At 40.0% G+C, this 13798-nt stretch overlaps 1 protein-coding gene across 2 annotated transcripts in view; it reads right to left on the bottom strand.

The window, feature by feature from the left end:
- ATP9B (ATPase phospholipid transporting 9B (putative)) overlaps nt 1-13798 on the bottom strand; it is a 283165-nt gene that overhangs the window by 68861 nt on the left and 200506 nt on the right. For both annotated transcript variants that reach the window (XM_074944742.1, XM_074944743.1), the window contains exon 12: nt 13086-13246. In XM_074944742.1, coding sequence (XP_074800843.1) covers nt 13086-13246 — 161 coding nt within the window. The remainder of the gene's footprint in view (nt 1-13085; nt 13247-13798) is intronic.

The following is a 13798-nucleotide window of genomic DNA, read 5'->3' as shown; positions in this document are numbered from 1 at the left end:
TGGATGGCAGAAGAAAACATATACTTGAGGGGACAAATGGGGAGGGTTAACGGGGAAAAAAATGGAGAGAGAGTAGACAAAAAGGGGGAAGTGGCAGGAGTGGAGATTAAAAGTAAGGGAAGACAGGGAAAGCAGAAAAGCAGGGAGAAGAGGAGAGACAACAAGGGTTGAAAAGACACATGGAGGAGAGAAAGAACAAAAATGGAAATGAGAGCAAAAATGGTAGAAAAGAAAGCATGGGGAAAGAGATCTGGTTGTATGTGGGAAAAAAAGCCATGGAAACCAAGGTGGGGTCAGGGAAAATGGGAATAAAACCACTAAATTGGAGGGGGTGGGGCAGGGAGGGCAAGACGTAGAAATAGGAGAGGAGGCTTGGAGAGGAAAATTACCAAGGCAGGATCAGGTAGTAGTAATCTGGGAAAAATCCTTTCTTTTGGCATAACTGAATCCACTACATGGACTGAACATTTTTCAACTGATCTTTGCTCCTTAAAGTATTTGTACTGGTCTGTCAAAATATATCTAATCCTCCCAGGCTACAAAATACTGGGTATTTAAGTATGGGTGTAATCTAATTTATTAAAATATTGTTTCAATATTGAATGTTCACTCTGAAATACTTCAATAATTTCACAAAACTTGATAGTTCCCTTGTGCTTCCTGCGCTCAAGAACTCAATTTGTTCCAGTGTGATTCTGCTGCTGCTGTGTGACTTCTGTTTTCAGGTTCAAGAGGTGCTAGAACAGCTCGAATTATGTTAAATTCATTTCCAATTTGAAATCTAAACAAATTAGCTTGAATGAGTTAAAAATAGTTTTAGGTACTACGCCTGCCTAGAGTCCCCCAGACAACGTATGTAGCCTTACAGTCATACTTCCTAATTTTAAAAAAAGGTTTTTCTTTCTTTCATTGTTGTGTGAAAGAGGTACACTGAACAGCAGAAACTTACTGACCTGATATGCAGGTAAAATCATGAAAGATTGTGCTATTAAATGTACAAAGTAAACAAAATTAAAGAGAGAAAAAAATTTAGTGTATTTCAACCACAGGAGGCATTATTTGTATTGCTATTAGGTAAAAGTTGGCAAACAGAAAAGCTTTCAAAAACAAATACTGCAGCAGACAGAGGTTGTCTCAAAAACAAAAAATAAACACTGGAGCAGATGACCAGTACAAAAATAATACAGTACAAGAATACTGGTACAGGATGGATAATATTCAGGCCTTGGACAAGCGACAGTCTTATGATTTGATGTCTCCCACCCCTGTAGGGTTAGGAACTGACACTTCCCAGCTTTGCAATGGAACACACTTAGAATTTATATCCAGTCAGTTTGGCATAGATTTTTAGCTCTGAACAGTCCTTAAATACAATATTGTAAAGTTATGATATTTTTATGTATAGAATAGCTATAATACTTCAAGTATAAAGGAGTTTTTATTAATTTCTTCTCTCCCTCAAAGAACTGTACAGTTAGTTTCGCAGTACTGCAATTAAGTGACCTAGGCTACAGATAGGAAAATACAAAACTAGTTATAACTGCTTAAATCCTTTGTATAATTTTTTTTGTAAAACATATGTAATATACAGAACACATGACGACATGGAGTGAAGTCTTTAAACCATGATTTGAGGACTTCAATAGCTCAGACATAGGTGAGAGGTTTGTTGCAGGAGTGGGTGGGTGAGATTCGGTGGCCTGCATTGTGCAGGAGGTCAGACTAGATGATCACAATGGTCCCTTCTGACTGTAATATCTATGAATCTATGATATAAAGGTTCATTTAAACTCATTGGGATAGCCTGCTTAACTCACGAGTAGAAAAGCCTCTCACAAGTAATATGGACGTCTGAATCTCATGCCAATAAACCCTTTATGACACATAATCTCATCATGTATTCTGTCTTGATCTCTCATATGATATATATGAAGCTCTTTTGCCATAGGGAGCACGAGCCGTGATATAATTTAACAGCAGACTTGCTAGATCATAGCAGTAGGACAATCAGAGGCTTTTAAATATGGACTTTTTAGTAAATTGAATTTAGTTGCTACAAGAGGCAGGTTGGTTCCCAGGGTATCTCCAGGGTTTGTTTGTTTTTTAACCACATACAGATTATTGAGTTCTAGTATAGGTCTGAGCTATCTGGAATGTAATGTCTGAAAAAGTACATGGAATAAAACCCTTTCCCCTATTTTTCTCAGAAGCAGATGTTTTAGGACTGTTAGGAATGGGTGGATTTCCGATATATAGCTTCTCAAGGGCATTCTCATAATTGACAGGAAGAGATGGGCAGGCAACAATAGCTATTCATAATCTGAAGGATTCTCTGAAAGACGGTCCTGCAGCTACACTGAACAACGGTCAAGACCCTTGTACTCTGAGGTGACCATTAGGCCTTTGAGGGTAAAATGCCAGAAGTCTCCCTCTGAAGTCCTGTGAAGCTGCTGGCATTGATGGAATGGCTATAGACTTTGGAGCCGTTTAGTGCTTGAAGAAAGGGGGCTTAGGACACTTCAGTTTCTGCTGCTGTTGAGGCTAAACACCCTCCCAAAAGGATCATATCAAGCAACTTTGAATCCAGTCAATGATTCGAACACTAGCTTGTTAAATTCCAAAAAGATGAATTTCATGCTACACTTTCTGTAGCAGAAGGTGGTGGAGGAGTGAAATATTGAGACCAGAGAATACAGGCTCTATGCCACTTACATCTCTTTGTAAAACGGTCTCCACCTGGTCCTCAGACTTTTTTGGGTGTATTTTATGGTAGGTCACCTAGCTTCTTAATAGCATCCAAGTGTAATTATGCACACTTACAAGTATAGGTGCCAACTTCTCCTTGGGCCAGTGGGTGCTCGACCCCCCCAGCGGCCCCGACTCCACCTCTGCCCCGCCCCTTCCCCGAAGTCCCCGCCCCAACTCCGCCGACTCCCTGCCCCTATTGGACTCCTTCCCCAAATCCCTTCCCCTGCCCTGGCCCCGCCTCTTCCCCTGAGCGTGCCACGTTCCTGCTCCTCCCACCTCACTCCCACACCTTGTTACGCCACAAAACAGATGTTTTGCGGCGGCAAGCATTGGGAGGAGAAGCGGGGAAGGGGTGCGCTCTGGGAAGGAGGCGGAGGCGAGCTGGGGCGGGGCGGGGATCTTGGCTGCTGGTGGGTGCAGCACACCCACCAATTTTTCCCCATAGGTGCTCCAGCCCTGGAGCACCCATGGAGTTGGCGCCTATGCCTACAGACATCTATTCATGAGGCAGCAGCTGCACTGAAGGCTGCCGAGACAAGATGCCAAGCCAACTTAACACTGTTTTGAAACACCTTCTGTGCATTATGACTCCACCCTTGGAGAACAGACTTAGAGCATGAACTTTCTTCTACAGTTTGAGTCATGGCTGTGTAGACCTGAAAATCTTTCAAAGTGGCATCTGAGGACTGGTAAATTCTGAAGAAGTCAGTCCCACCTCTGAAGCTCAAGATTCTGTGGTGTCATCAATTTGGTCAGTCTTTACTACATCATAGCTGCATCAAGTTCTCACCATGGAAGTAAAGGTAAGCTGATAAACAGTTCTTAGGGATGAATACTAGGGGCTGGGGACAGACAGGGAAGGTCGCTAACTCTGGAATTCCCACTGGCCTGACAAAACTTGACTTTGTCCATCCTTAGGGCATTATTCAATATACATATGGTACACATACTGTAGTTTTTGCCTGATTGGTTGGGAAGGGCATTTTTATATCCCTTTTATTACGGCAAGTCTAACTTACTTAATGGCTGTAATATTAAATTTGTGGATTTTTTTTATTGTATGTATGCCCAGACTGTGGTATTTCCTCTAATAAATGAAATATAAATACAGAAAGTACTACAAACTGATAGTGGAAAGAAATTAAGAAACATGCCCTGCTCTCTGTAATTTTAGAATCTCTCCTCTCAGAATTTGTAACTGAAACTGTGTGGAACGAAGTTCCGAACCCCAGATAAAAGGACAACTAAAGCCCTATGGTAGGAATAATGGAAACACATAAATTAAATTAATCTAACTACAGAATGAATTTAAAAGACTAAAAGAATTAGTCTAATCAACTTAAACCTCACCTTGGTGATATGTGCCACTGATCAGTCCAAACGAGGTACAGCATAAGCACAAACCAGAAGTCTTTTAAATTTACAAAAGGCAGAATCAGTGCTTACATATAACAAATGGATATCGAAAGGTTTTATTTTCATTTATATTGAATAATCTATATGCTGGCCATGGACCAAACACATTTGGTGCTATTTCACAACTCTAGGTTGCTATTTGTCCATCTATTGCTGAGTAATGATCTCACTTCCTGATAATCTTTTCCCAAGTTTTGCTATTCTAATATCACAAAGGCTACACAAAAGTAAACTCAATGGGGCATAGGGAACAGAAATAAGAAAATAAAAATGGAACAATAAAATACAAGGAAGATCATGATATAAGGTCTGAACAGCAAAGTTTCTTTCCAAAGAAAACGATATCTCACTATTATATTAATTGGTTTAATATATCAATAAACCAGTGAAAAAACTATTGGTTAAACTTTCAACACTCCATCACAAGAAGTTACTAAAGAAACTGAGTAGTCAAGGGGTGAGACACAAAATTGTTATGGATTTGAAAGTGGCTAAATTAGAAGAATTTCTTCAGGTATCTTAGCAACAAGAAGAAAGTCAAGGAAAGTGTGGGCCCCTTACTGAATGAGGGAGGCAACCTAGTGACAGAGGATGTGGAAAAAGCTAATGTACTCAATGCTTTTTTTGCCTCTGTCTTCACGAACAAGGTCAGCTCCCAGACTGCTGCACTGGGCAGCACAGCTTGGGGAGGAGGTGGCCAGCCCTCTGTGGAGAAAGAAGTGGTTCAGGACTATTTAGAAAAGCTGGACACGCACAAGTCCATGGGGCCGGATGCGTTGCATCCGAGAGTGCTAAAGAAGTTGACGGATGTGATTGCAGAGCCATTGGCCACTATCTTTGAAAACTCATGGCGATCGGGGGAGGTCCCGGACGACTGGAAAAAGGCTAATGTAGTGCCCATTTTTAAAAAAGGGAAGAAGGAGGATCCTGGGAACTACAGGCCAGTCAGCCTCACCTCAGTCCCTGGAAAAATCATGGAGCAGGTCCTCAAGGAATCAATTCTGAAGCACTTACAGGAGAGGAAAGTGAACAGGAACAGTCAGCATGGATTCACCAAGGGCAAGTCATGCCTGACTAATCTAATTGCCTTCTATGACGAGATAACTGGCTCTGTGGATGAAGGGAAAGCAGTGGATGTGTTGTTCCTTGACTTTAGCAAAGCTTTTGACACGGTCTCCCACAGTATTCTTGCCAGCAAGTTAAAGTATGGGCTGGATGAATGGACTATAAGGTGGACAGAAAGCTGGCTAGATTGTCGGGCTCAACGGGTAGTGATCAATGGCTCCATGTCTAGTTGGCAGCCGGTATCAAGTGGAGTGCCCCAAGGGTCGGTCCTAGGGCCGGTTTTGTTCAATATCTTCATAAATGATCTGGAGGATGGTGTGGATTGCACCTTCAGCAAGTTTGCAGATGACACTAAACTGGGAGGAGAGCTAAATATGCTGGAGGGTAGGGATAGGATACAGAGGGACCTAGACAAATTGGAGGATTGGGCCGAAAGAAATCTGATGAGGTTCAACAAGGACAAGTGCAGAGTCCTGCACTTAGGACGGAAGAATCCAATGCACCACTACAGACTAGGGACCGAATGGCTCGGCAGCAGTTCTGCAGAAAAGGACCTAGGGGTTACAGTGGATGAGAACCTGGATATGAGTCAACAGTGTGCCCTTGTTACCAAGAAGGTCAATGGCATTTTGGGATGTATAGGTAGGGGCATTGCCAGCAGATCGAGGGATGTGATCGTTCCCCTCTGTTCGACACTGGTGAGGCCTCATCTGGAGTACTGTGTCCAGTTTTGGGCCCCACACTACAAGAAGGATGTGGAAAAATTGGAAAGAGTCCAGCGGAGGGTAATAAAAATGATTAGGGGACTGGAACACATGAGTTATGAGGAGAGGCTGAGGGAACTGGGGATGTTTAGTCTACGGAAGAGAAGAATGAGGGGGGATTTGATAGCTGCTTTCAGCTACCTGAAAGGGGGTTCCAAAGAGGATGGCTCTAGACTGTTCACAGTGGTAGCAGATGACAGAACAAGGAGTAATGGTCTCAAGTTGCAGTGGGGGAGATTTAGGTTGGATATTAGGAAAAACTTTTTCACTAGGAGGGTGGTGAAACAGTGGAATGCGTTACCTAGGGAGGTGGTGGAATCTCCTTCCTTAGAAGTTTTTAAGGTCAGGCTTGACAAAGCCCTGGCTGGGATGATTTAATTGGGGATCGGCCCTGCTTTGAGCAGGGGGTTGGACTAGATGACCTCCTGAGGTCCCTTCCAACCCTGATATTCTATGATTCTATAAATGTGAAGCAGCAGTAGGAATATAAGGTCCAATTTAATCGTGACAAAGGGTAAACTGCAGGTTGCTAAAGACTGTGTTAGGATCTGTGCTATTTCATATAGTTATGATTGTCTGGGAAAGGGTGTGTGCAGTTTGGTGGCAAAGTCTTCAGGTGACAAAAGTATTTAGGCTAAAGAAGACTAAGGAACTAAGGATAATACACTGGAAGATAAAATTCCATGTTGGTAAATCCAAAGTTATGCACATTGGAGTGAAAAATGCAAGCTACTCATACACATTGCTGGGCTCTGTACCCAGACAAGACAAAGACATCATTGTGGACAGCTCTGTGAAAAACCTAGTCTCAGTGTACCATGGCCATTGGAACTCAAACAAAATGTGAGGATGTGAGTTATAAAGAATGGGACAGAAAATATTGTAAATTGCATATAATATACTAATTGGTATACTCTCCCCTAGAAAACTTTTTCCAGTTCTGGTCATCTTATCTCAAATAAGATACAAAAAAATACAGGAGGGTGTTCAAATATAGGTGACAATGAATGGATGCATGGTGAGACTTTCATTTCAGGAGAGATTGCGAGGACAGATTATTTAATTTCAAGAGATGAATAAAATGTGACATGACATCATAAAAAATAAAGCAGATGTTCCCACAGCTGTTCCCAGGCACTGTTAAATTTTCCTCCTGACTAAGTAGCTGAAGATTACTTAGTTCCATGGGATCTTCAATGGTTATGTCCAATTTCTTGCAAAAGAATTTTGATGCACTTTAACAGGACATTAATTAAACTGGAGTCAAGTGCTGCATTCTTGCCATTGGAGAACCATGGAGATATCTGCTGGAGAAACAGGTTTTGTTTCAGGAAACATCAAATAGAAAGGAAAGGAAAGAAAAGGAAAGACATGAAGCCCTTGAGCAGAATCTGTAGAGGTTATTTATTGTTATGGGCTAATGTTTTTAAGGCCACTTAATAATGCCACAGCTGTAAGCCACATTATAGACACTGTGTAGTACAGCTAACAACCAGTACTACCTGCTGCCACTGGGGAAATCATAATAGGACAGGAGCTGCTCCAGACTGCCAATGGAACTTTCTAGCTCTACAACACATGGACTGCCAGCAACCAAGGAAGGATGGCATAGAGCATGAAGTGCAGGTTTTAAAGAGGAACTGGCAAATTTGAAATAAAAATCAGAAAACAATCCTAATTCAATGACAGTATATTTGATATACTAGGTACCTAGAAATCTTCTTCCTCTCCAAAATATCTAATGGTGGCTGCCAATGACTCAATGGCTAGAATGAACAAGACTGTAGAAAGCCTCCATTCATTAGCATGTTGGCAATTGATCTTACATACCAACCTGACAACCATTTAAAAATCTTCCAAATAAAATTTGATTAGGACTGACAAGAGGGAGGATCACTCAACTCATCTAAATGCCATGTGTGCTACATAATGAGAGTAATATTTTAATTTTTTCATTTAGACTAAATAGATGAAACTGCTAGTCCTCTTTAAAATTAGCTGCACACTATCTTCAATGAATTAAACCTCCATGATCTTTATGCATAAGCAAGATAATATTAGAGGTTCAACTAAAAATAAAATCATATCAAAACAAAACCAGAATCATCCATTCACCCCAAAACATGAAAATAACCAACCAGAAATAAAATCTATCCTAAATAACATCCCCCAGTTCAAAAATAAATATCAACCCTTACCATGCTTTCCCACCTCAAAAGCCAGAATAAATAGATGGTCTTTGCAGTGTGCCCTGAAGTCTGACAGGCTCAAGCTATTTTGAACCAAGGAGCTCAAGAGTGCTACAAAGTCAAGAGCCCTTCATGGAATGTCCTGCCAGCATAAGGTACTCTAACCAGCAACAAAAGAACAGAGTCACTCAAGAGCAGGCCTATCCACTCACACTAGAGTATACATATTAGTGAACACCACTTCAGGATCAAAAGAATGAAAGGCCTTGGTCAAGGGGACAAAAGCCACCTGAGCTACATCCTGGTCTGAACCCAGAATCACAAGGATCAAAGAGATTTGAGGCATCCAGATGTATTTAGTTTACTCAACACAAAAACTTCTCTATAAACTTAACCAGTACTTGAAGAACAGATACTGGACAACAGCCAGTCAAGTTGTAAGCATGAAGTGACGGTCTCTTCAGCAAAGGCAGCACCAAAAGTTTACTTTAGCAACTTCTTCCAGTTTCAAGTAGCAGTGATATGGTCTTCACCAAAAGTGAACCCAGTTCTTGCCCCCTGCCCTTCACTAGCCAGGAGGGACATGATCCAAAAGACAGTCTGCTGAATAGAAGGCTTTTAACACTTTCAAAACCTAAGTGAATGTCATTCACTTAAGATCTTGGTATGAGAGACCAAAACTTCAGCTATGATCTTGATATTACTATTGAATAGCAATAATACTGTGGTGGAGACTCACTTATATGCCAATTTTCTCTGTATGTAGTTAAGTGATAATGGCCTCAGTAATGGCAACAAACACTTGAACACAGGTTTTGAGAAGATCTTCCAAAAAGAGGAAGAATGAACAAGGATTTTATTTAGAACAAATGCTCACAATGATGCCATAGAAATCTACAATATGTTTTAATGCTCCTCTGCCTGCCTCTGACATGGCAGGGAGCCTAAAGATATAGTGAAATGCTGACATCTCCGATGAGTTCCACCACCGTATATCAATAGGGGTCAGTGAAAAGACTGGATGGCTCCTTCAGTGTTGGTCAATGACCTGTCTCCTCAACCCTAGTCATCTTGATGTTTTATCTATGTGCCCTTTTCCAAAGATATATGGCCAAAGATGATAATCTGCTTAATTGCTGAAGTGGAAAAACCTACTCTAGGCCAGATGAATCAAATATATTTTTTTCCATTTAAAGTTTTGCTGAACTCCCTCTGTGTATTTACCAATAGAGACACCAGAACAGTTCCCAGTATGAATATGTTGTTTCTAACAGCCCGGTTTTTCCGCTGATTTCCTTTACCTATGGAGAAGAGCTCAATTATTTCCCTCCGTATAACTGTTTTAAAGCATCTCACAGTGAGAGAGAAGACAACTCCTGCCTCTTCATTATCTTTATTCTTGGAATTATGATCCTAGGAGGTTTACAGTTCAAGTACAAGCTTGAGAATAGATCAAGCTTCACCTTCCATGTCTAACATCCTGAGGAGAGGAAGAGAAGTGTAGTGACATTTGAACAACAGTATGATCTGAGTTGTTTATTTTGTTGAGAGAGTGGGTGGTGACCTTATGCAAGGCTGACTCAAGATAAAAAAAGTCAGTGTGGGAGTAGATGTGTATGTTGGAGAAAAAAAGTCTATTCTCTGCTAGATTTCTGTCTGTTCTTCCTTCAGATATCAATATGCCACACTTCAGATCTCAGTAATGTATCATTCCTGATAGCATTTCTTGTTAGACTATCTCATGTACTTGATAGAACTAATCCTATTACACAATCAAAGAAGGTAGTTAAAAATAATTCAAAATAGCATTCAAAGCTATATTCCAGGACAGTATATTGCAAATGGAGAAAATGAAATCTGCTACCTGGTCATGCAAGGTGCAGTTCCTCCTTCCTGGTCTGAGAAAATACAGTTATAACAGGTGGTCCTGGAAGAGTGCAGATGTGACAGAATGCTCCTCTGCAAGCAATCAAGTTACCACAGAGACACTCTAGAGTGCTACTGCAGCACACAAGCTGCTCTTTTATGGAGTGAAGGGGATCAGATCTTGCCCTCAATGGAGCTGTTACAAAGTTAAGCCTTATATCAGGGGTATGCATACTCTGTATGTACTCCTCTTTAGTTGAGCCTCATCCAGGACCACTCATGCTCACAGAAGAGGGCACAGGGTTAGTACATAAGAATTCAGTATGTTAACAAGCAAACCCCTCAGTTTAACACTGTAACAAGATATATCTGCCCTCTATATATTTTTATAACCCTTGGCTTAAAACAAAGGCTCTTGTGGAATAACACCCTCTTTTTCCCAGCAGACAACCCCCGATAAACTTCTCCAAACCTTTCTTAGTTTGCATGTTCACAGAGAGATGACAACCTACACCCACAACTTTTTAAGAAATACAGGCACTCTTTGCCTCAATAGCGTAGTTAATGCCCTTTAACATTCAGTAACAGAAAATTAATACATGCCAAACAGTGGCACCACACAAGTAACAGGGAGTTTTTATACAATCCGTCGATAGAAAGATGCCCCCCTCACCCAAATTTCTTCAATACAGCACTTTCATATTAGAGTTCAAACACTCATAGTAAAAGAGGGGAAAAAAACCACAGCCAGTGCTCTGCAAAGAAACAAAGCAGGACTTGGGCCTGACAGAAAATCATCATGCTTGGCTGCCAAATTGTTGAAAGATTTCACTCGCCTCTTGTCCCAGAAATGTAGATTTACAGCAAAATGTCAGTTTAATTGTAACCATTAGACAACAAACAACAATTTAACTAGAGAGAGGAGGAGAACTTCTTGGGACATAAATGCTAACTTAACAGGCAAACCAGAAACACTTAAAGGAGTCAGTATGTCTGACACTAGGAACAGAAGGTGCTGGTCAGTGGCAGTGGAGTTGGCACTTAGCTATGAAGGGCTAGTAAGCAAAATGAGTCTCCTGCTGCACTTTTGGAGAGTCTCAGTTATGGGTAGAGAGTCTGCTGGTTAATACTCTTATGCATCTCCTGGTTTCAGTGCTTAACTGCACTGAAAGTTATCAGAAATTCTATTTAATTGCTATGTATAGCTTAACTGTGCAGGACCCCACGAAACTTGAGGCGCTTATTGGTGAGATAATTTTTTTGTTTGGCTTAAGGCCACACTTTTTGTGGGCCTTTGTTAATTCTGGGAAAGATCAACACTGTAACTGTATTGAAGATAAACTGAGGATCCTTCCTGGTTTCCTGTAAATTCAGTTCCTTGATTAGAGATCATGAATTTAACAGCAGCAGCTCTGGCCTTTTGCAACAGGTTCAAGAGTCTTGGTTTAAAGGATTTGTTCATATACGTAGATGGGTTAATAGGGCACACAATACGCACAGAGAACAAATATTTTTGATTGCACAATAACTGTCAATTATAAATGTAGGTTATATACTGCTTAAAAGAAACCCCATATTTCCGCTGCTTCCAATATTCTCTTAAAAATCTATAAAATACTATTTCCCTATCTAACTGTGCCCCTTTCCATTTGACAGATATATTTAGTCCCCATCTTCATGCACAGTATATTCAAGTACTTTTTATTTTAAAAAAATTTTCAGATTTTTTTAATAGATACATTTACCAACTGAGTGTAAAACAGGTCACAGTTGAGAGTCAAACTATTTGACTCTGTTCCAACCATGCACATATGTAAACTTACAAAATCCATGACAGGGAGGGGTGCTTTTGGACAAAGATAGGATACCCATAGAGTCCCTTCATCCTCTTCCAATACTGGACAGAAAATTCTTTGCTCCCCTTTAAAATACTATGGTATACCAAAACCTGGATTTACCTACTTTTCTGAAAGTTCCCAGGGTAGTGACTATATTTATTTTTGTGTCTTGTATAGCACTGAGTCCATTATTGGTTCTTAAATTAACAAATTATCATCTAAATGGCAACGATTAGCTTTACCTTGACTTGCAGAGGGTGCTTACTTGCTGTGTGGAACAAAGAGACTTGCTCCACCCAGGTTTCATACCTTTATGCCCTTTGGACCTCACATTCCTGGGGGTGGGGGTGAGTCATTGCTGCAAAGCTGACCACCGAGCACCTTTTTTACAGCAGTTTCTGACCTACTCCCCTCCCCCCCCTCCATAAATCAGAGCTGTCCTTCCCAGGTAAGTCCCAGACAAACTCTGCCCCACCTTAGTTGTGGTGCAGTCATTCTCATTTCTGCTAACGCAAACTTTATTAGAAAGGGAAAAAATATTCTTAGCTACGTAAAGCTTCTTGTTGTGAGCTTACATTCTGTAGAACACAAGATTACGAATATTTATGTTCGTATTCTAGTTTACCTCAGTTTGAATATACTGTACTCATGCTTAATGAACTAATTAATTTAGGAAAAGTTTCTATTTGCGTACAGTATTTAACACTAGTTAAAAAAGGCTCTCGCAAAAGAGCATTTGTATAATACAGCTATTAAGCTATATTCAATATATATCAGTGTACTGAAAAAAAAGTTATGTTTTATTCAATATTTTAACTAGCAAGACCAGAACACTTTAAATAACTGAAAAGGCATTAGAAATTATAAATGCCAAAATAAATGAAATACTTCATTCAGATACACGTTTTCTAAAACTATATCCTCTGATATATCAAGATTGGATCCTTATTAATACATTTATACTAGTAAAAGGATTAGATATCCTGATTACTCCTGCAAGATGAACATTATACAAAAACATACAACAGTATTGTTTTCTGTAGATTGATCCTTCAAGAATCAGCAGATTTGTTGGCACCTTCTCCTTCAGCTTCCTGATAAGATCAATTTCCTTTGCAATGAGAACTGAGTATAAATTTCAAGAAAGCCTCAATCAGTGAAATTAGACATCTGTGTTTCTCTCTTGTTCTTATACATACCTGATAGGGATGATATAGGAAAACAGGAGGAGGAACCGAAAAAGGTTGCGGTACCATGGGCCTACAAATCCTTGCAAGGTTACCATAACAATTGAAAGGGCAACTAGAGCCAAAAACAGGGCTTTGGTCAGTTGATTCAGTTCAAGGTCCAGTAAACCAACCTAAAGGAAGCAATATAAATCAGTAAATACAAGTTAACCGTAAATCATTCACATATTGACACCTTATGCAATTATTCAATTAGAAACTAGAAGGCCACTAATACTTATTTGAAATCTGTTTTTATTATGTTCAACTGAATTTGAATAATCAAATCTGAATATTTTCCCACATTTACATGAGATGAAAGTTTTCTGTTTACAGGCCAATAATACTTCCAACAATCACAGAGTGAACTGTCCCACAAATGTCTTTTGAGTTACCTTATATCTGACATGGAAACCACCACCTTTTGGGGTAGGTGGGGGAGTTATTTCCTTCTATCACATATTCAGACCAGAATTTCTTTTGAACAAAACTATTGAATCTACATGATTTTTTTGTAGTGTTACTGTTCATTTGCTGGTGTAAAACCGCCAGACTTGGTAGAATTGAGAATCATAAGTCAGATATGAAGTAATACAAAAAATATGAGAGATATTAACACTACTCGTAATTTGTAAGCATACAGTACTACTTTAAAAGAAATACCATTTTGGAAATCTGACCTTATT

Source organism: Natator depressus, chromosome 2, assembly GCF_965152275.1.
Source record: "Natator depressus isolate rNatDep1 chromosome 2, rNatDep2.hap1, whole genome shotgun sequence".
Classification (NCBI taxonomy): domain Eukaryota; kingdom Metazoa; phylum Chordata; order Testudines; family Cheloniidae; genus Natator; species Natator depressus.
Note: the sequence above shows the minus strand (reverse complement) of the source record. Positions and strands in the feature narration are given on the sequence as shown.